The 23,397-nt window shown below is 45.4% G+C and overlaps 1 protein-coding gene and 1 long non-coding RNA gene across 6 annotated transcripts in view; both read left to right on the top strand.

Annotated features, from left to right (window-relative positions):
• LOC104651077 (uncharacterized) overlaps positions 1 to 10,975 on the top strand; it is a 94,442-nt gene extending 83,467 nt beyond the window's left edge. For 4 of the 5 annotated variants that reach the window (XR_012513074.1, XR_012513073.1, XR_012513072.1 and 1 more), the window contains one exon: positions 969 to 3,062. This is a non-coding gene — a long non-coding RNA (uncharacterized LOC104651077). Of the gene's footprint in view, positions 1 to 968; positions 3,063 to 10,551 lie in introns of those variants that run through there. The other variant, XR_012513071.1, reaches the window with a different exon arrangement.
• Positions 10,976 to 20,382: 9,407 nt separating this feature from the next.
• Positions 20,383 to 23,397, top strand: part of PHLPP1 (PH domain and leucine rich repeat protein phosphatase 1) — a 255,340-nt gene continuing 252,325 nt past the window's right edge. Inside the window, exon 1 of the mRNA XM_010336870.3 lies at positions 20,383 to 22,125. Coding sequence (XP_010335172.3) covers positions 20,526 to 22,125 — 1,600 coding nt within the window. The 5' untranslated portion in view covers positions 20,383 to 20,525. The remainder of the gene's footprint in view (positions 22,126 to 23,397) is intronic.

Here is a 23,397-nt window from a genome sequence, read left to right as displayed (position 1 = left end):
GGGCCGGTCTGTGGAGGATGTGGTCATTGCTATAATTCTCATACTTAGCAAATTCCCTGGTACAAAGTAGTTGCTCAGTAAAACTTTCTTGATTGAGTTCATCCGCATAAATGGCCCACCACAGTTTGGATCATGGCAGTGCATTACTGAAGACAATAAATCCAACTCATTTGAAGTCCAGGTCCGTAGGTTCACATGGAGCTCAAACAGAGAAGACAGCTCCTGGTTCCCATGCCTTTGGTCAGAACATTGATCTTACAGAAAATATGTAGGAATTAAGATCCCTAGATGAAATTGCAAGGTGATTGCCATTTTATTTCTTCTTCCAGATTTTGCCTGTTTCGGCATGTCTCCATAGATTCACTATGGCTTCCTCCTTCCCTGAGCCTGCCTACTCTACTCAACATTCCATCTCTTCCTATGTCACATGTAAGAGCTCAGAATTTTATGCAATAAGTGTGTTAAACAAATCCAATATTCTTGTGTCTTAAACAAAAAGGCAAAACCTTTTACTAAGGCACAAAGAAAAGTACTCATATGACACAGATCTTTGAACTTTCACAGCTCAGTCGCACAAGCCATATAAATAGAATATTTGCCAGCAGGCCAGAAGTCCCCTCCAGCCACTGCCCTCTGTCAAAGGTTGCTTCTTTTCTGACTTCCATCAGATTAGTTTTTCCTGTTCTTTTAAAAAATTGTGTTACTATATATGGAACATAAAAATTACCATCTTGACAATGTTATTTATTTGTTTGTTTGTTTGTTTGTTTTTAATTTTTGAGACAGGATGTCACCCTGTCTCCCATTCTGGAGTCCAGTGGCGTGATCTCAGCTCACTGCAGGCTCAACCTCCCTAGCTCAAGCTATCCTTCCACCTTAGCCTTCTGAGTAGCTGAGACTACAGGTGCATGCTACTACACCTGGCTAATTTTCTTTCTTTCTTTTCTTTTTTTTTTTTTTTTTTGTAGAGATGGGGTTTTGCCACGTTGCCCAAACTGGTCTTGAACAGCTGGACTCAAATGATTCAGCAGCCTCGGCCTCCCAGAGTCCTTGAATTACAGGCATGAGCCACTGCACCTGGCCTTAACCATTTTAAAGTGTACAGTTTAGCAAAATGTAAGTACGTTCACAATGTTATCAACCAATTACCAGAGCTTATCTTGAAAAACTCAACCCTAATATCCATCCAGCTACCCATTTCACCCAACTCCTAGGCCCTGACAAACACCACTCTATTTTTGTCTATAAATCTGACTACTCTTAGGTACCATGTACAAGTGAAATCATATGGTATTTACCTCTTTGTGACTGTCTTATTTCACAGTTTTGCCTATTCTTAACTTTGATTCACATACACAGAATCATATAATATGGGCTCTTATATGTCTTTTTCTGCTCCACATACTAGCACTAAGATCCGTCCATGTTGCTGGATGTTTCATTAATTTGTTCTTTATTAGGTTGTAGTATTCTATTGTGTGATTAAGTATACACTATAATTTATCTTTCCTTTCCCCTGTTCATGGGCATTTGAGTTGTTTTCTATTTTGGTCTATTTGTGAATGAAGCTGCTGTGCGTCTTCATCTATTTGTTTGTTTGTGGCCATATTTAGTCATTTCTCTTGGGTATCATACCTGGGAGTGGAATTTCTGGGTCATCAAGCAGGCAGATGTTTACCTGTAGTAAACATTGTCAAACAGGGTTCTGCCTGTCCCACAACTTTGGGAGGCTGAGGTAAGAGGATCACTTGATCACGTGTCAAACAGTTTTCCAGAGCGGAATGCATGAGAATTCTAGATGCTCTAAAATCTTACCATCATTTGGGATTGTCATTCTATTAATTTTAGTCTTTTAAAGATGTGTAAGGTTATCTTAGGATGTTTTAATCTGTACTTTCCTCGTAAGTAATGATGATGAGCACCGTTTCACATACTGGTTGGCTTTCGGATATCTTCTTTTGTGAAGTGTATGTTTCAGTGTTTGTTTTACCTGTTAATTGAAGGGATTGCTTTTTTCTTACTGGGATTACAGGCACATGCTACCACACCTGGCTAATTTTTGTATTTTTAGTAGAGATGAGATTTCACCATTTTGGCCAGGCTGGTCTCAAACTCCTGACCTCAGGTGATCCACCCATGTCAGCCTCCCAAAGGCCGATTTGTAGGAGTTCTTTATATATCCTGAATAGAAAGTGTTGTCTCCCAGTGGTCTGTGCCTTGCATTTTCACTCTCTTGGTGATGTCTTTTGATGAAAAGATGTTCTTAACGGAAAAAAAAAAAAGTCTAATTTACCTTTTTTTTGTTAAGAGCTTTCTTGTGTCTTAAGACCTTTGCCTACCCCAAGATCACTTTCAGAAGTTTTGTTATTTTATCTTTCACACTTACATCTAAGATCCATCTCAAATTAAGTTTTTGATATGGTGTCCCATGACATTTCAACTGTCACCTAAGAGTGATGAGTTCTCTCTCTCTCTCTCACCCTTGAAGATCTTGGCCCTTCCATCTCTTTATCAAAATGTGGCCATTTTAAGTCAAGCTAGGCTAGCGGAGAAGCTGTGGAGATGTTTTACGGGAATGAAAGCCTTCTTATCAATTCACATTTCTTAAATGTCTGCTTTTGCAGCTTTGACTCTATCCCCAATTATTTTCTAGGGTAATTCTAATTTACAAGCATGTTGCTAATGTGCAAATATTATCATTTGTTTAAAAGTTGGGCAAAAGGCTGGGTGCAGTGGTTCACACCTAGTCTGGGCGTGGTGGCTCATGCCTGTAATCCTAGCACTTTGGGATGCTGACGTGGGTGGATCACTTGAGATCAGGTGTTTGAGACCAGCCTGGCCAAAATGGTGAAATCTTATCTCTACTAAAAATACAAAAATTAGCCAGGTGTGGTAGCACGTGCCTGTAATCCCAGCAATTTGGGAGGCTGAGACAGGATAATTGCTTGAACCTGGGAGGCTGAGGTTGAAATGAGCCAAGATTGTGCCATTGCCCTCCAGCGTGGGCAGCAGAGCAAGAGTCTGTCTCAAAAAAAAAAAAAAAAAAAAAAATTGGGCAAAAATCAGAAACTAGATGTTTCCTAGCAAAGCAAAAATTGCAGTAGACAAAGTTAAATGGGAAGGAAGGCTTTTTGAAGGTTATTGAAATAGAGGAGAGAGACCAGAGCTAAGTCTAAACTCAACTCCACCAAAGCTGGGGGCAGTAGGGTTTTTAAGAATTGGGGTGAGCAAGTGGAGGAGTACTGGGCTGACTGCAGGAATCCCAGAATTTGGGGAGGCTGAGGCAAGAAGGTCACTTGAGCTCAGGAGGTTGAGACCAGCCTGGGCAACATGGAGAGATCCTATCTCTACATACACAAACAATTTTTTTAAAACATTAAAACTTGGCCGGATGCAGTGACTTATGCCTATAATCCCAGCCCTTTGGAGGCCAAGGTGGGCAGATCATCTGAGGTCGGGAGATCGAGACCAGGCTGACCAACATGGAGAAACCCCATCTCTACTAAAAATACAAAATTAGCTGGACAAGATGGTGCATACCTGCAATTCTCGCTACTCAGGAGGCTGAAGCAGGAGAATTGCTTGAACCCAGGAGGCAGAGGTTGCTGTGAGCCAAGACTGCACCACTGCATTCCAGCATGGGCAACAAGAGTAAGACTTTAGTTCAAACAACAACAACAACAACAACAACAATTAAAACTTTACCCAGACATGGTGGTGCATACCTGTAGTCCCAGTTACTCAGGAGGCTGAAGTGCGAGGATCGTTTGAGCCTGAGATACTGAGGCTGCAGTGAGCTATAATGGCACCACTGTTCTCCAGCCTGTCCACTGAGTGAGGCCTTTCTCAAAAAAAATATAAAGAAAAGAATTGGAATGTAAACTCCTCATAGCTTCGTGATAGGAGGTAGTTTTGCAAGTAGGAAAACAACACCCACTGACGTAGGCTCCCAGCCTTCCACACAAAGCTGTCTGCTTTGATGATTACTTTTTAAAGCAGTGGCTTCTGGGTCCTGAGAAAGACATTCCTGGGTGGTAGAGCTGGCAAGAGTCTTTAAAATATATATAAAGCCGGCCGGGCACGGTGGCTCAAGCCTGTAATCCCAGCAGTTTGGGAGGTCGAGGCGGGTGGATCACGAGGTCAAGAGATCGAGACCATCCTGGTCAACATGGTGAAACTCCGTCTCTACTAAAAATACAAAAAATTAGCTGGGCATGGTGGCGCGTGCCTGTAATCCCAGCTACTCAGGAGGCTGAGGCAGGAGAATTGCCTGAACCCAGGAGGCAGAGGTTGCGGTGAGCCAAGATCACACCATTGCACTCCAGCCTGGGTAACAAAAGTGAAACTCCGTCTCAAAAAATAAAATAAAATAAAATAAAATAAAAAAATATATATACACATACATATATATATACATATACATACATATATATATATATATATATATATATATATATATATAAAGCCGGGTGTGGTGGCTCATGCCTGTAATCACAGCATTTTGGGAGGCCAAGGTGGGTGGATCATGAGGTGGTCAGGAGTTTGAGACCAGCCTGGCCAACATGGTGAAACCCCATCTTTACTAAAAAAATACAAAACTTAACTGGGCATGGTGGTGGGTGCCTATAATCCCAGCTACTTGGGAGGCAGAGGCAGGAGAATCATTTGAACCCAGAGGCAGAGGTTGCAGTGAGCCAAGGTCACGCTATTGCACTCCAGCCTGGATAACGACAGGGTGAGGCTCCATCTCAAAAACAAATATTTATATATGTTTACATACATCTCAAAGAGGTAGAGAAAGACCAATGCAGCTGAGAAAGAAATGCCACCTCTCAAAGGAGATGATGACATACTCTGCACGAAAGAAGACTAAGCTCTGGCTGAGGAATGACTTATATACATGTTCAATACTCTACAATTCCTCTGATAGTATATTTTCAAGGATTTTTAAATTTTTGTTAACACCTAAAAAAGTCTGTATGGCGGCTGGCCATGGTGGCCCACACCTGAAATCCCATGACTTTGGGAGGCCGAGACGGGTGGATCACCTGAGGTAAGACTAGCCTGGCCAACATGGTGAAACCCCATCTCTACTAAAAATACAAAATTAGTCAGGTGTGGTAGTGCATACCTGTAATCCCACCTACTTGGGAGGCTGAGGCAGTTGAATTGCTTGAACCTGGGAGGCAGAGCCGAGATTGCACCACTGCACTCCAGCCTGGGCAACAAGAGCAAAACTCTGTCTCAAAAACAAAACAAAAGAAAAAGGCTGTATGGCATGACAGTAACTACTTTAAGGGGAAGATAAGATTTCTTTCTATTTCTAAATGATACTGTGATACCTTAGGCACTAAGGCAGAGCTAGTCACGCTCTTTCAGTTGCACATTGGCTTATTTTAACAGAACAAGGTAATGTGTGCTGTAAGATGTATGTAGCCTGATGTTAACTTTGTGGTCTAAAGTGTTGAGCTATCAAGCCAGATTCATTATTAGACCAAATCTTATTATCGAAGTGTTCTGAGCTGTACCTTGATGTTTAGGAGAAACGTATTTGTTACATCTTCTAGGATCTACTTTTCATCCTCTGTAATTGCCAATTCTGCATGTACTAGTCCTCCAGAAACAGGTTAAACTAAAGCAACTTGATGGAAGGGACTCTCCACGGGGCTTGTTTTCCAAAGAAAAGTATTGTTTGGAGGAGCAAAATTATAAGCCTATCTAAGGATACCATAAAGCTGTTCAAAAACTTGGCCAGGTACGGTAGCTCACAACTATAATCCCATCACTCTGGGAGTCCAAAGTGGGTGGATCACTTGAGGTCAGGAGTTCGAGACTAGCCTGGCCAACACGGTGAAACCCTGTTTCCACTAAAAATATAAAAATTAGCGGGGCATGATAGCGCATACCTGTAGTCCTAGCTACCCAGGAGGCTGAGGCAGGAGAATCACTTGAACTCGGTAGGCAGAGGTTGTAGTGAGCCAGATTGTGCCACTATATACTCCAGCCTGGGAGACAGAGCAAGACTCTGTTTCAAAAAAATAAAACAAAATAAAAACAAAAACTCCGAGCCAGGCTTGTGGATGGAAATGTAGTGCCCAAGTCACATGCTGCTTAAAGTTGAAATGAATATAGATGAATTAAAAGAAAAAAAAAGGTAGAGAAAGAATTTGAAATTCCAAGTTTTCTAAAGTGAATGCTCTGCGGGCCTCAGTTACTCAGGATGTTCAGGCAGAAGGACCCCTTGAGCCCAGAAGTTCAAGACCAGCTTGAGCAGCATAGTAAGATCTCATCTCAATTTAAAATAAAATAAAAAGTTTTTAAAATTAAGTAAATGCTCTACAAAAAGGAAACCCAAGGGGCTAGAGGCAGTAAGAACCAGTTTTCAGCAGCAAAGCTGAGGTGCACGTGAGGTCCATCTTGGCTTCCCCTGAGACATGGTGAAGATGGAACCCGTACACGCACACTGACGTTGCTCCCTGGGCCTGCTGCGTGACTGCCTGCAGGTTGGTTGAGCTTTAAGCCATGCTGGCAAGTGTGCCAGGACCCTGAGCTGCTTTGGGGACTGACAGGATGCAAGTCTGAGGCTCTAGAGTCTTAGGGAGGGAAAGTGTAGCTGCTGTTTGCTGCCAGATGCTGGGGGTGAGTTCGACACTTGCTTCCTCTTGGTGCAGAGAGACTCAGGCCCTCTTTGGTTCAGAGCTAGATGCCATTGTGCAGATATGTTTGCCTGGAGTGAGTCTAGGGGCCTTAGTGCATGGCATCGTGGGGCTCTGGGTGCTTCTTCCAAGTCCTACCAAAGACTGTTCCTAGGATTGCCACAAGAGCCACATCCAGGGGAATCTCAAGGGCCCAGCTGAGGCTGGGGACTCTGTCACTTTTCCTGACACAGTTCCATTCTGTCTCCTGCATCCACGCCCCTCAGACACTAGCACTTCTGTCACCTCCTCTGCCTGGGATCTAGGGAAGTTTCACCTCCTAACCAGGAGAGGTAGTACTCTGAGGGGTTTGCCAAATGGCTCGTTTAGAATCTGCTTGTATGGGGGAGGAAAGCAGCAAGGTGCAAAGGAATGAATGAGAAGACATAAGAGAGGGGAGGGGAGCTTGGCTTGTGCCATGGGGCTGGGGTCCTGCCTGGACAGGATGGGATGAGGATAATGCACACAGCTTGGATCATGTTTCCTCCCACATACCAGTGGAACCACTTCTGGAAGTTTCACCCTTTTTTTGGGGGGACGGAGTTTCGCTCTTGTTACCCAGGCTGGAGTGCAATGGCACGATCTCGGCTCACTGCAACCTCTGCCTCCTGGGTTCAAGCAATTCTCCTGCCTCAGCCTCCCGAGTAGCTGGGACTACAGGCGTGCGCCACCATGCCCAGCTAACTTTTGTATTTTTAGTAGAGACGGGGTTTCACCATGTTGACCAGGATGGTCTCGATCTCTTGACCTCGTGATTCATCCGTCTCGGCCTCCCAAAGTGCTGGGATTATAGGTGTGAGCCACTGCGCCCAGCCAGTTTCACCCTTTTTACTATTTATTTTAAACCTAAATAAGTAAATAAGTGGTCTGGGTGCGATGGCTCATGCCTGTAATCCCAGCACTTTGGGAGAGCAAGGAGGGGGATCACGAGGTCAGGAGATCGAGACCATCCTGGCTAACACGGTGAAGCCCCGTCCCTACTAAAAATACGAAAAATTAGTCAGGCGTGGGGGCAGGCGCCTGTAGTCCCAGATACTCAGGAGGCTGAAGCAGGAGAATCACCTGAACCCAGGAGGCAGAGGTTGTGGTGAGCCCAGATGGTACCATTGCACTCCAGCCTGGGAAAGAGGAGTGAAACTCTCTCTCTCAAAAATAAATAAATAAATAAAAATAAGTAAATAACTAAATAAACCCCCTGCCCCCCACCTCAAATAGAAACCCAAATCCTTTCTTGGGGTTTCCAGGAGCATATGAAATTAAAATGTCTCATCTGATGGTCATCAGGAAGACTGCTGGTGGGTGAGTCTTCTGGCTTCCAAAGAGTGGGGCTGGGGTTGTGTTGGGGTTTTGTCTTTGCTGCTCTGTGTTAGGTTAAAGGCCCTTTTTTCTGGATCTGGTTGTTTGAGTCAGGCCAATGGCTTAGCCCTGCTGCCTGGGTCCAGAATTCTTCCCCTACCTCATACTCATTTTCTAACTTGTTTATTATTTTTTTAGACATAGAGTCTCGCTGTGTCACCCAGGCTGGAGTATAGTGGCACAACCATAGCTCACTGTAGCCTTGAACTCCTGGGCTCAAATGATCCTCCTTCCTTAGCTTCCCAAGTATCTGAGACCGCAGGCATGTATCACCATGCCTAACTAATTTCTGTTTATTTTATTTATTTATTTATTTATTTATTTGAGACGGAGTTTCGCTCTTGTTACCCAGGCTGGAGTGCAATGGCGCGATCTCGGCTCACCACAACCTCCGCCTCCTGGGTTCAGGCAATTCTCCTTCCTCAGCCTCCTGAGTAGCTGAGATTACAGGCATGCGCCACCATGCCCAGCTAATTTTTTTTTTTTTTTGTATTTTTAGTAGAGACAGGGTTTCACCATGTTGACCAGGATGGTCTCGATCTCTTGACCTCGTGATCCACCCACCTCGGCCTCCCAAAGTGCTGGGATTACAGGCTTGAGCCACTGCGCCCGGCCTAATTTCTGTTTATTTTATAAAAATGTTTTGTAGAGACGGGGTCTTGCTATTTTACCTGGGCTGGTCTTGAACTTCTGGTCCTCAGAGAGCCTCTGCCTCAGCTTCCTGAGTAGCTAGGACTACAGGTGTGCACCACTGTTCCAGGCTAATTTCTGAAATTTTTTTTGTAGAGAAGGGGGTCACACTATGTTGTCCAGGCTGCTCATGAACTCCTGGCCTCAAGCTGTCCTTCCACCTCTGCCTCCAAAGTGTTGGATTACGGACATGAGCCATCACACCCGGCCACTCATTTTTCACATAAAAGTACAAAAGGGTTGATGAACTGTTTTGTAGAAAGAAACAACAATAACAAATGAAAACCAAAAATACCCTGTCTCACCGAGGGAGAGTTGGGTCCATTTTGCCGAAGCACTAGGCGCCCCCAGTTTGGAGCCGTATTCTTGGTGTCTGAAAGCTTAGGTTCTATCCTTGGTTTACTCCTTTCTAGTTGTGTGAGCTTAGAGAAGTTACTGGGCCTTACTGAGCTCTTCATTTTTGTTTTTTGAAATGTAGTCTCACTTCGTCTCCCAGGCTGGAGTGCAACGGTGTGGTCTCAGCTCACTGCAACTTCTGCCTTCCACATTCACGCAATTATCCTGCCTCAGCCTCCCAAGTAGTTGGGACTACAGGTGCATGCCACCACACCTGGCTAATTTTTTGTATTATTAGTAGAGACCGGGTTTCACTATGATGGCCAGGCTGGTCTCGAACTCCTGACCTCATGATCTGCCTGCCTTGGCCTCCCAAAGTGCTGGGATTACAGGTGTGAGCCACCATGCTTGGTCTAAGCTCTTCTTTCAAATGGGAATCATACATAATTCTCAAAGGGGTCAAAGAAATTAAATTAGAATATACTCCTGACAGCCCTGGTAGTGCCCTGGCATTGGGTTGCCAGACGAAATACAGGAAACTTAAGTAAGTTCAAATTTCAAATAAATGTCAAGCAAAAGATATTGCTTGATAATATCTTTTGCTTGACATTTATTTGAAATAGTATCAAGAATTAATATTTTAAAAATTCTTTTATATATCCAATTATTGCAAAAACTATGTCCTATAGTTTTATTTGCTAAATCTGGCTACTCTCCTCTGGCATACTACAGGACTTGGTAAATGTTTCCATGTTTTGACTTCCTCATAAGCCCATCTACAAAGGGCTTCAGACATTGCCTGATTTCAGTGTTGCTACGTTGTGGTTTGAAGGATGGGGAGATATGGAAGGTGAAGGTATCAAACATGGCTAAGATCTCATCCTTATTTCCACAAGTAGAAGAGCATAAAAATAGTATAAAAATACTGAAGGCCAGTACAGTGTCCTGCATGATCATGAATTCACCCTTTATGGTGTGTATACATAAATTACAGTTCTCCCAATAATTCACTGTTATCTAGAAATTTAAAATTATGTTTATGGGGATTTTTACATTATATGGAAAAGTGCTCATGGCATCCCTTTAAGCAAGAAAAGCAGGGGGAAAATGTAGTTACATTATGATCTCTACCACATAAAAATGCATAGAAGGAAAAAAATCTTGGAGGAAATAGGCGAAAAAGCTGTGGCATTGGGACTTTTGTCCATCCCTGCATCTTTACACCTGGCAATACTGTCCAAAGTTTCTATAATGAACTTCCTACTCTTACAATTAATCTAAAAGTTCTCTCTGAAGTTATGTTAAATTATAATTTATCACCGTTTTAAATTATGAATACAATTCTAAATGAATTAGATAACTTGTGGAAAATATAGCTTCAAACTCTTAAGAATGGATAGAACATAGAAATTCAGGGTATAACAAAGTATATGATCTTTAAAAATACCTTTGTTATGAAATATAACACAAACAGGAAAGTGGATGAAAGAAGCATGTACAGCCGAACACGTTTTCATCAAGCAGAGACCCAGGTAACCAGCAAGGTCAAGAACAAGAACACTGGCGGCCCCCCAGACGCCCAGCATTCTCTTGCCCAGTCACAATCCTCTCGGTCCCCCTAGTCAGTTTGTGTTATTTACTTCCTTCTCCTTTCATTCCAGCGTTACCACCTAAATTGCATTTCTAGAAAACATACATTAGTTTGGCCTGTTCTTGAACTTGATATAAATGGAATCATCTGGAAAGTATTCTGTTGTGTCTGGCTTCTTTCATCCAACATGCTTTTAAGATTCACTCATACTGCTTAGCACTTTAATTTAAACTTCTTCATTTTTGTTGTCATATCGTATTTCAAGGTAGAACTATGCTCCCTCCTCTTTTTTTTTTTTTTTTTTCTGAGCCAGAGTTATGCTCTTATGGCCAGGCTGGAGTGAAGGAGTTGAGTGGAGCGATCTCAGCTCACTGCAACCTCCATCCCCTGGGGTTCAAGCAATTCTCCTGCCTCAGCCTCCCGAGCAGCTGAGATTACAGGCCCCTGCCACCCTGCCCGGCTAATTTTTGTATTTTTACTGGAGACGGGGTTTCGCTATGTTAGCCAGGCTGGTCTCAAACTGCTGACCTCAGGTGATCCGCCTGCCTCAGCCTCTCAAAGTGCTAGGATTACAGGCATGAGCCACTGTGCCCGGCCTATGCTTCTGTTTCTTGATCCACCCTGCTGTTGATGAGTATTTGGGTGACTCCCAAGTTTTAGCATGGCAAACTACTGCTGCTATCAACATCCTCGTCTGTGCCTCCTGGGCCCATATACTCTTGGGAGCTGATGTTTTAGCTTATCAGCTAACCTAACTTTGTGCTAATGAGATTTATATCTATACACATCCATGACCAGAAATAAGAAAACTGATAAAGACCCTGAAGTTTGGGGATCTGAAGTTGTGGATCTTGTTGTCATAAATTAGTTCCTATTCGTGACAAATTCATATTTCAGAGGACCAAAAACCCAGTCGTTTATATACACATCAGAATAAACCTGCTGTTATTCTTAATGCTTTAAAAATTATTTTAAACAGCAAGAAACAGTCTTAAAAGTCTTTTTATTTTTAAAAAAAGCATGTTGGGCAGATGGATCACTTGAGGTTAGGAGTTCAAGACCAACCTGACCAACGTGGAGAAACCCCATCTCTACTAAAAATACAAAAAATTAGCTGGTGTGGCGATAGGTGCCTGTAATACCAGCTACTTATAAGGCTGAGGCAGGAGAATTGCTTGAACCCAGGAGGTAGAGGTTGCAGTTAGCCGAGATTGCACTACTGCACCCCAGCCTGGGAGACAGAGCGAGACTGTCTCAAAAAAAGAAAAAAAAAAAGTCTTTTTATGTCAAAATGATAGCATCTGAATGTAAAGATCTGTACTTTGTGACTAATAAAAACATTTGTCAATATTCCAAATTAGATAGTTTTGCTTTGAATCAGAATGAGAAATTTCTTTGCACCAGAAGAGATTTTAGAGACAATGTGTAGTTCAATCCTTTACTACATAAATCATTAAGAAAAAGCTCTTTAAGGTCAAATGTCTTCCCCAGGTCATACTTAGCTAGGGAGTTCAGAGCCAGGACATCTGACTTCTAACCTTGAACATTATGACACTTCCTAAAAATGTTACATGGCACCACCTTTCAACCTACGGCATGTGTAGGAGACTAAGAATGCTATCGTGCCATCGCCACTGTCACTCTATCTGATTTATTAATTAATGCACCCACCTGGGCATGAGCCCTGCTGCTTGATTTTTCTGGCATCTCAATTTTACAACAGAAACATGGGTAAGATCACAAGTATTATGAGGTGAGGAGACAGTGGCCATATTTTGTAACATTTTGATACATATGGCAACAGATGGTTGTAAATTGCTAAATTCTTGAAAGTCACAGCTCTGTATTTACCGTGACCCTCTAGTGCTGACTGTGGAATAATAGCAGGGTGCTGGAGACATTGACTCTGTGAAGCTCTGGTTCTGATTCCCAAATGCCAGTTTGAGATCTGATACTGACCTGAGATGGCATTTTTCTTGATCTGTGGTAATAGGAGAGGGAAAAAAGGATATATTAAGAAGTTTTCATAAAGTTAACTTTGTTCAACTTGAAAGACCACCTTTTATGCTAAGATCTGTTTTTCCTACTTTTTGTGCATATTAAAATGTCCTTTTAAAAATAGTTTTTTTTTTTTTTTTTTTTTTTTTTTTTTGAGATGGAGTCTCACTCTGCTGCCCAGGCTGGAGTGCAGTGACGCAATCTTGGCTCACTGCAACCTCCGCCTCCTGGGTTCAAGTGATTCTCCTGTCTCAGCCTCCCAGGTAGCTGGGATAACAGGTGCCCACCACCATGCTGCCTACTTTTTATAATTTTTAGTAGAGATGGGGTTTCACTATGTTGGTCAGGCTAGTCTTGAACTCCTGATCTCAGGTGATCCGCCTCCCACCCGAGATCAGGAGCTCAGGTGACCTCGGCCTTATAATGTGCTGGGATTATAGGCATGAGTCACTGCACTCAGCCACAGCAGTATTATTTTGAGACAGAGTCTTGCTCTTTAGCCCAGGCTGGAGTGCAGTGGCGTGATCTCAGCTCACTGCAACCTTCGCCTCCCAAATTCAAGTGATTCTCCTGCCTCGACCCACCAAGTAGCTGGGATTACAGACATGTACCACCATGCTTAGCTGATTTTTGTATTTTTAGTAGAGATGGGGTTTCACCAGGTCAGCCAGGCTGGTCTCCTGGCCTCAAGTGATCTGCCTGCCTTGACCTCCCAAAGTGCGGGAAAACAGATGTGAGCCACTGCGCCTGGCCCCTCCCCTTGCATTTGATGTCCAACTCCTTCATTAGGGAAACTTTACATTTTAGTCCCCTCACCCCGCACTAGTTGATAAGGTGATATTCGAGCCACGCTCCCACTTCTTCATTCTCTGGCCGCAGGATAAACCTTGCTCTGCTCGATGCTGACTTTCAGTTTTGTATTGGCTCTGCAGCAATGAAGGAGGAAAGATCCCATCTTTTGGGACCCTCAAGTTTATCAGTAACAAAAGAATATGTTTTTGTTGTTTTGAGCCACCCATTTCATGGCGGGTTTTTATAGCAGCCCCAGGAAACTAAGATACTCAGGAGTCCAGACCCACTAGATGTGGCAGGCAGTAGAGGGGAAAAGGGCAAGACTTCTGGGGACTGATGGAGTCTCCTGTAACCTCTCACAATGAGACAAAAAGAGAATATCCATGCTGCTTCTTCCTGGTATAATTAATGAATATAAGTATTCAGGAATAATTATCTGGAGAACTTTTCTCATTTAAGCTATGGAAGAAGAAGAAGAAATGCTTTGGGATGACGTAGGATAGATTTTTGTTAGATTGGAATCTTTAAAATTTTTTTTATTATTCTTTTTGAAATGGAGTCTCGCTCAGTCACCCAGGCTGGAGCGCAATGGCACAATCTCAGCTTACTGCAACCTCTACCTCCCAGGTTCAAGCGATTCTCCCGCCTCAGCCTCTAGAATAGCTGGAATTACAGGTGAGTGTCGTCATGCATGGCTAATTTTTGTATTTTTGTAGAGACGGGGTTTCACCATATTGGCCAGGCTGGTCTCAAAGTCCTGACCTTAGGTGATCCACATGCCTTGGCCTCCCAAAGTGCTGGGATTATAGGCATGAGCCACTGTGCCAGGCTTAAGTAGGAATCTTGATGCAAACAGGTATTAGCTACTTGTATGAGGTTAGAATCCAAAAATGTTTCTAAAAAGCTAGGAATAAATTAATTTTTAAAATTCATATGCTTTAAATATATTAATATTATAGGAGTACTTAACTGCATGACAAATTCATTCATAAGGGAAAGAATAAATAAAACTTTGAGAAGAAATATTTATACCCTAATATGTAATTTGTATATCTAGATTCTCATATATCCCACTTAATCAAAACAAGAATTATCTGTATAGTGGAAGAGAATAGGTTGATTTTAACTGAATATTTTTTTTTAAAAAAAGATTTTTTTAAAAAAACAGGCTTCATTAGATCAGGTATTTTTGTCTATACTATTTACTTAGGATGAATGATACCTAAACTTAAAAGTTCAATAAGTAAGTGGGTGCGGTGGCTCACACCTGTAATCCCAACACTTTGGGAGGCCAAGACGAGTGGATCACCTAGGTCAGGGTTCGAGACCAGCCTGGCCTACATGGTGAAACCCTGTCTCCACTAAAAAAAAAAAAAAAATAGAAAAATTAGCCAGGCATGGTGGCGGGCACCTATAATAAACTATTCAGGAGGCTGAGGCAGGAGAATCGCTTGAACATGGGAGGTGGAGGTTGCAGTGAGCCGAGATGGTACCACTGCACTCCAGCCTCAAAAAAAAAAAGTGAGACTCTGTCTCAAAAAAAAAAAAAAAAAAAAAAAAAAAATTCAATAAGTACTTGCTGAATGAATGTCCCAGGTAATTTACATTGTTAGAGTATCAGGGTGGGTTTATGTGGCCTGTATTTCTGGTCCCAACTTCATTGTTGCCATGTACGGAACATCTGTTTATTTTGGTGAGGCGGGATGTGAGAAATAAGAACAAGACAAAGAATTATGGGATTAAAAAGAGTGCACTAAAATCTGAAAAGCTATCAAGCCATATTATAAAACAGACTACCTAAAATGATAGTAGCAATCCAAGCTTTTGATAGAATTCAAATTGTAAATTTCATGAGGGAAGAGTAAGACGTTAGAGAAACCATAAGGTCTCATCCTGCCAGTGAACAGGGAACATATTAATTCAGTTTGGCCACCTGGGGCCCATTTAGAGCACTAGAGCAGTAATTTGCTAAATGGGTCCCTCATAGTAAAAAAGAATGAGTAAACAGTGAACAATTTAGGCATGGTAAACCACTAGTAGCTCAAGGGATATAAAAATGTGAAACTATAATTAGATCCCTTGTTCATAATGTAGGAACTAAATGTATTACATTGTATATTGCATCTTTCTGAGTTTATTTCTGGACACAGCTGAGCCCTTAACAACTCAGACTGAAATCATCCCAGCTATCAATTTATGCCTCCATTAAAATTCCAACGGCTTATATTAGAAAAGAAACGTCCAAAGATGACTTCTTTTATCTTGGATCTAAGGATGCAAACAGAATTAACCTAGATGCAGAACACAGCAAGTCAGTTATAAATTACACAGCATAAAGTAAACTGTGGCAATAAATTGAAAATTACGTTCTCCTTTTCTAGACTTAGCTGTGAAAATATAACAAGTCGGCATCAGGATTTACAACTTTTGCATCTGATGTTTCTTTTCAGGGTTATCTTTTAGCATTTTAAAATGGGATTCTTTGAAAAGTGTGGTTAGTCAGAAATGTGGTATTAGAACATACATTTGGAACACTTTAAAGGAGGGGTATTCATGACATATGTGGTTTTAGGATGCTGGTGTATTCCCCACTCCACTTTTAAGTAGGATAAGCTGCTATTTCATGGGTGTCTGGAACACATTTGTCTTTTACTGAAATCTTTTTCTTATTTGGAGACATTTTATAGTGTGCATTGGCACAGATGGTTTGGGTGATGTTTCACGATACTAGCAAGCTCTAAGTAGAAGTTTCATTGCCCTTTATCAATTTGTTCTTTCCACTACCAGGCTCCAGTTGATCTGGTGGTAAGGGATTGTTTATTCTTCAAGAGCTCTCATTTTCTGTCTCTTCTCTTACCCCAAGCTTAGTAACATCATTAGAGGCTTGGGGTAGAACAAGGGAAGGATTACACTGTGGACCCTGGCCCATTTGCTCTTCTCTTAGCTCTGCTTTTTATTATTCTGCATACAATGGAATATGTCATCTTTCAGATTATGGACTCTATGCATGAAATGCAGGAAAACCTTATTTTAGATCCCCACCCCTGCAAACACTGCTTTTATGAGGTAGGAATGTATTTCCTTCTTCTTTACGCTGAGGTACTGTAACAGTATTCATCCTGTTCATTGCCTGCCTCCTCCCACCACCACTTAGTATTAGGTATCCCTGGTACCAAGTCCCTATCTGCCAGGAGTGTGTGATGGCTCTCCAGTACCCCTTTCCCCAATATTTGGATACTAAATTCTTTGAGCAATGTCTTTTTTTTTTTTTTTTTCAGACAAGAGTTTTGCTCTTGTTGCCCACTCTGCAGGAGTGTAGTGGCACAATCTTGGCTCACTGAAGCCTCTGGCAACTGGGTTCAAGCGATTCTCCTGTCCTAGCCTCTTGAGTAGCTGGGATTACAGGTGCCTGCCACCATGCCCGGCTAATTTTTTGTATTTTCAGTAGGGACGGGGTTTCACCACGTTGGCCAGGCTGGTCTCAAACTCCTGGCCTCAGGTGATCCACCTGCCTTGGCCTCCCAAAGTGTGGGATTACAGGCATGAGCCACTGTGCCCTGTCTGAACAATGTTTTTTGTACAATTTTTTTGCCCTCGAAGGAGGTGTTTTAGTTATAAATACCTTCAAAGAGTACACAAAATTTCTAGAGAATAAAAAGGCAGAGCCGTGGTGATTGTGTAATGTTACCTGATAGGAACCATAGGTAGATTAAATTCTGTATTGTAATTTCTTGGAGAAAGGGCAATGGTGAGGAATTTACGATGAGAAGAAACATTCTGGGTTGGGTGTGGTGGCTCGTGTGTGTAATCCTAGCCCATTGGAAGGCTGAGGCAGGCAGATCACTTGAGGTCAAGAGTTTCAGACCAGCCTGGGCAATATGGTGAAACCCAGTATCTACAAAAAAAATTAAAAAGTAGCTGGGCATGGTGGTATGCCAGTAGTCCCAGCTACTCAGGAGGCTGAGGCAGGAAAATTCCTTGCACCCTGGAGGCAGAAGTTGCAGCGAGCTGAGATCATGTCATTGCACTCCAGACTGGACAACAAGAGCGAAACTCTGTCTCAAAACAAACAAACAAACAAACAGGCTGGGCATGGTGGTTCCCATCTGTAATCCCAGCACTTTGGGAGGCAGAGGCAGGTGGATTACCTGAGGTCAGGAGTTTGAGACTAGCCTGATCAACATGGTGAAACCCTGTCTCTACTAAAAATACAAAAATTAGCCAGGTGTGCTGGTAGGTGCCTGTAATCCCAGCTACTCAGGAGGCTGAGGCAGGAGAATTGCTTGAACCCGGGAGTTAGAGGTTGCAGTGAGCCGAGATGGCCCCACTGCACTCCAGCCTGGTGACAGAGTGAGACTCCACCTCAAATAAATAAATAAGTAAATAAAATAGATAAATAAATAAATATAAAGGGGTTTGTAGGAAATCAGCTAAGGAATATAAACAGGTATACAAACTCCATGTTTTAGTACTGAAACCTAACATGGGCTTTGTTCTTTTAATCTTATTAACGGATGCCTAAATTAAAAGACCATTCTTTGAATTTCTAGAACAAATAGTTTGTGTTGGGGCTACTGAAGGCACAATATAGATCAGTGTAATTGAAATATATCTTCAATATATTTGCTTCCTTTCTTTCAGAGACTGATCTGAAAGAAATTCAGATTTCAAATGCACATTTTCATTGACTCCAAAAAATTTCAAAGTTGGGTCTCTATTGCCTGACTTCCTAGAGTAGATTAGTTTCCTTGTTTTATGTCTGTTTCCAATGCTATTTCCTCCTTCTCTACTTGTATTTCCCCCTTCTCTACTTCCATCTCACTTTTTGAATGTTGTTCTTTCTAAACTATAAACTCTATGAAGGCAGGGACAGTGTGTGATTTGTTCAGCTGTTGTAACACAGTGACTGGTACATAATACCTGTTTGTAATTATTTGTTAAATTAATTGATTTGAATATGTTACCACTCTTGGGAGAACTTTCAATCTCCCTAATTTTTAATGTTGTTGATTGAATTTAAATAAAATACATAGTATTAATAGCTTCATGAGGTCAAAAGGTAAAAACTTAAATGAAAATATAGAAAATCATCAGGAATGTAAAAAATAATTGAGAAATACTGATTTTTATCTTTATGGCTTCTTCTATTCTTGTTTAATGAAACTGTGATAACCCAAGCGTGCCTTTCCTTGCTGTAAGCTCCAGTTGGTCTCTCTCCAACCCCCTTAACTCTTCATCTCCAAGTTTAGTAACTTAATTGATGTTAAAGCAGTTCCTGGATAGGACGTAGTTTAAAATTGTTTAAAATTTTCTTATGTGAAAATCCAGATTTAGGGCCTGGCCTGGCGCGGTGGCTCATGCCTGTAATCTCAGCACTTTGGGAGGCTGAGGTGGGCGGAGCGCTTGCAACCAGCCGTAGCAGCATGAAGGGACTCTCCATCTCCCACTACAAAACAATACAAAAAATGAGCTGGGCGTGGCGGCGGCACATCCTGTAGTCCCAGCTACTCCGAGAATAAGGTGGGAAAATCACCTGGGCTCCAGAGGCGGAGGTTGCAGTGAGCTCAGACCACGCTACTGTACTCCAGCCTGGGCAACAGACCGACTCTGTGGCAAAAAAACAAAACAAGACCAAACAAAACCCGAATTATAAAGCAATTGCGGAGGATGGCAATTCAATTAAAAAGGTTTATTAAATTTTTTTAAATAGTAAACTGCCCTAGTCCAGCCTACACCATTGATTCAACTGACCAAAAATACAACTTTTCAGACCACGGCTAAACATTGTAGCGATAGAAAATATTCTTTTCCTAAATGATGACAGAAAAAAACCAGAGAAGACGTTAAGAGAGAACCCATGGAAAAAGCCCATCTCATACCCCACCATGTCTCCATTCTAATGTTTCTTCTACTTTTCAGTGCTTTCCGTATCATTAAACTAATTCAGAGTTCAAGATCAATGAGATCTCAGTCCTTTGCCATTTTCATTTTCAGATACAGGATAGGGAGAGGACAGGCTTAGGGTTGTGCCTTCCACCAAGCACATTCAACGACAGCCTCACTTAGAATTCCCAGACACCGCCTGTCTTCCTGGGTCTTGAAAAAGTGGGAAAAAAGTGAGGTTGGCCCACTCGCTGCCAGTGATCCTGTGGTGTGGCGGGTGTGTATCTCTATCTCATACGGCGGGCAGAGGTGAGGACCAGGACCCGGGTCTTTTGTACTGTTTAGAGTCTCTGAAAGCCCTCATCTTTAATTAGCAGAGAAAAGAAAAGTCATCTGACGAGCTCGAGTGCGGGTAAAGTACAAGTTAATGAGCAAGTGCTTTCGTGTTCATTAAGAACTCTGGCAGAGTTCAACGGCAGAGGGCACAATACTCACTGGCCACGGCTAGCTGCTGGCGGCCAGGAGGGGCAGAGGCTAAGGATCCCTGGGACTTGTAGTCCGTCACGTTTTCCTCGGGATTGCCGGTCCCCGGACAAGAACCACAACCCCCAAGGTGCACCGCGCGCCTGTCTTCACCGCCCTCTCCGAGGCCGGCTCAGTAACCTCCCGGGAAACTGCTCCCCTGCCCCGCCCTCGTACGCACGCGTCACGTTTGTTTACCCTGAAGCTCCGCCTCCGGCCATCCCCCGGCTCTCCCCACTCCTCCCTGGAATGCCGTCATGCGGCGATGAATATTCATTAGGCACACGCGGCCCTCCCGCCCTGCCGGCCTCCCGCCTTCCCGCTTGCCGGCGCGTGATTAATATTCAATGAGCCCAGCTCCGCGGCTGGTTCGCTGGGGTGAGGCCGGGGGAGCGGGCGGGGCCGGCGCTGGGGAGCCCGCGACCGGGGCGGGGAGGGCGTGTGTTGGGGGGGCGGTGGCGGCGAGGCGGGCGCGCGGGATGGAACACGGAGACACCGACGGAATGCTCCGAATCGCCACATAATCCCCTGGAACGGCCGAGCCGAACGCCATTGGCTTCCTCCTCCTCCGCGCGCCGCCGCTGTCTCCCACCTCCGCCTCATCGCCTCCCTCTCCGCCCGCTGCCTCCGGAGCTGGGGGGGAAACGCGAAGCCCCACTGCAATGGAGCCCGCCGCCGCGGCCACGGCGCAGCGACTCCCCGAGTCCGGCAGGGAGGACCGAGCTTCGGCTCCGGCGGCCGCCGCTGCAGCGGCGGCGGCGGCGGCGGCGGCGGCGGCGGCAGCAGCAGCAGCGGCCGCGGCGGCTTTGGCGGCGGCGGCCGGGGGCGGCCGGAGTCCGGAGCCCGCGCTGACCCCGGGAACCCCGAGCGGCGGGAACGGCGGCGGCGGGGCGCGGGAAGAGGCCCCGGGCGAGGCGCCGCTGGGGCCGCTGCCGGGCAGAGCAGGGGGCACTGGGCGCAGAAGGCGGCGCGGGGCGCCCCTGCCCAACGCCGGCGGAGCTGCCCCCGTGCCCGGGGCCGGCGGCGGCGCCAACTCCCTCCTGCTGAGGAGAGGGCGGCTGAAGAGGAATCTGTCGGCTGCCGCTGCGGCCGCCTCGTCGTCGTCGTCGTCGTCGTCCTTGGCCGCTGCTGCCTCGCACTCCCCCAGCGCCGCCGGCCTCCCCGCCTCCTGCTCGGCCTCGGCGTCGCTGTGCACCCGGAGCCTGGACAGGAAGACGCTGCTCCTGAAGCACCGGCAGACGCCGCAGCTGCAGCCGTCGGACCGGGACTGGGTGAGGCACCAGCTCCAGCGCGGCTGCGTGCACGTCTTCGACCGCCACATGGCCTCGACCTACCTGCGCCCGGTGCTCTGCACGCTGGACACCACGGCCGGCGAGGTGGCCGCCCGCCTGCTGCAGCTGGGCCACAAAGGCGGCGGCGTCGTGAAGGTGCTGGGCCAGGGGCCCGGAGCCGCCGCCGCCCGGGAGGCCGCCGAGCCGCCCCTGGAGGCCGGCCCCCGACTCGCGCCCCCGGAGCCGCGGGACTCCGAGGCGTCGCCCGCGAGGAGCGCGCCGGGTGCCGTCGGAGGTTCTCCGTGCGCGCCCCCCGCCGACCTGCCCCTACTCGCCGGCGGCCCGGGCAGGTGGACGCGCCGCGCCAGTCCCGCGCCCTCGGACTTCAGCCCGGGCGAGCCATTCGCGGAGGGCCCGGCCTCTCCGCCCCACGCGCCGCTACCTGTGGCCTCCGACCCCGAGAGCTTCAGCCTGAGTCCCAGCGCCGAGAGCGTGTCCGACCGGCTGGACCCCTACAGCAGCGGCGGCGGCTCCTCGTCGTCGGAAGAGCTAGAGGCCGACCCGGCCTCGGCCCCGACGGGGGTCCCGGGCCCTCCCCGCCGTCCCGGCCGCCCCGCGCCGCCCCAGCCGCCTTCCCAGACGGCCTCCTCGCCTCGGCTGCAGCAGAAAGCCCCGAGGGCCGTCGACAGCCCGGGCGGGGCCGCCCGCGAGGGGCCGTGCAGGGAGAAGACGGCGACAGTCGCGGCCCCGGGAGGCCCCCAGTCGACCCCCAGGAAGAGCGGGGCGACCGCGGAGAAAGCGCCCCCGCCGCCCCCGCCGCCCACCCTGTACGTGCAGCTCCACGGAGAGACCACCCGGCGCCTGGAGGCGGAGGAGAAGCCATTGCAGATCCAAAATGACTACCTCTTCCAGCTGGGATTTGGGGAGCTGTGGAGGGTGCAGGAGGAAGGCATGGACTCGGAGATTGGCTGCCTCATTCGCTTCTATGCAGGTAAGGATGGCACCTACTTTGACGGGTGGGTGCAAACGCTGCCGAGGACCGAGGAGGGATTCAAATTGCTTGTCAGTTTGCCCAACCCAGGAGTCAGTGCGGGTCCTGGTGAGTCTTTGTCTTAAACTTTACAGCTTTTTCATACAGTCTGTGTAGTACTAAACCGAGCAGTCTGTAAATCTGCGCGTTTTGTCAATCTTGAGACCCCAGAGGTTGGAAAGCAATGTGGAGGAGGTGGCTGAATCACCAGGAAGTACAGGAAGCAGATCCCTCTGAAAGCGGCAAGAGCACGTTTAACCTTAAAGGTGCTTCCTCAGGGACTTTGGGATTTCAGGTAAACGGTCACGTGAGCAAGCATAAGACGGACAGAAGAAATGACAGCAGAAATGCTCTCGAACACTCTTGCCTGCATTTCACTGACCAGTTGAGTGTTGTAGCTGTGTGTGCCACCGGGAGCTCCTGACTTGTCAACTGGTGCCTTTGTTTATTCAGCTCTGCCACACACATAAATTACCCATGGAGTCCTCATTAGAAATCTGACAAAAGGGTCCTTTTTTTCACTGATACTGTTCCCCAGCGCTTTTTTGCTCGATTTCTGTTTTGACTGCAAGTTTGTCTTGCATAAAAAAATGATTTTTCCTGTTTCTTCTCGCATTTCTTCCAGGCTTTATGGTCAGAACTGACCACTGATGTAGGACTTGCAGGAGGGTTCACAAGAAGGATTTAGGTGGTTACTATTTCTTCAGATGTGATCTAAAATCTTCCCCATCTTTTTCAGTACATTATCAAATTCTTGACTAGGGGTGACCCACGTCATGTTTCTCTTTTGGCTAAAGACTTGGCTAGTACTAAATTCAGGAGCTACATGGGTCCTGGATATTGTACATGAGTTTGATAAGTAGTTTGCATCCTTTTCTTCCTCTGGTGTGAATAATATGTTCTCAGGGATAAGGAATTTTATTTTAAATAAAGTTAGCATAGCAAAATTAAATCAGGAGTGTTAAATCTTCGTCAACTTTAGGTTTTTAGGTTGTAGGTGATGCTGGAAGAATAATCATACTTGTAATTCCATTAATTTGTAGTCATTCTTCACAATGTAATGTCTTTCGGTCCAGCTTGTGTCCCAGTGGCAGTTTTATTAGTTTGCGAGAAGAAATCTTTACATCTCTACTCCCACATTGAAATATTGAAGACTGATAGCATTTCTAGTGAGATGCCCTTTTAAATTCTTTGGAAGTTTTTCTGAAATTCTTAAGTGAATTTCTGATGAAT

The sequence above is a fragment of the Saimiri boliviensis genome, chromosome 13, assembly GCF_048565385.1.
Source record: "Saimiri boliviensis isolate mSaiBol1 chromosome 13, mSaiBol1.pri, whole genome shotgun sequence".
NCBI lineage: Eukaryota > Metazoa > Chordata > Mammalia > Primates > Cebidae > Saimiri > Saimiri boliviensis.
The sequence above is the reverse complement of the archived record's forward strand: the minus strand, read 5'-3'. Positions and strand labels throughout refer to the sequence as shown.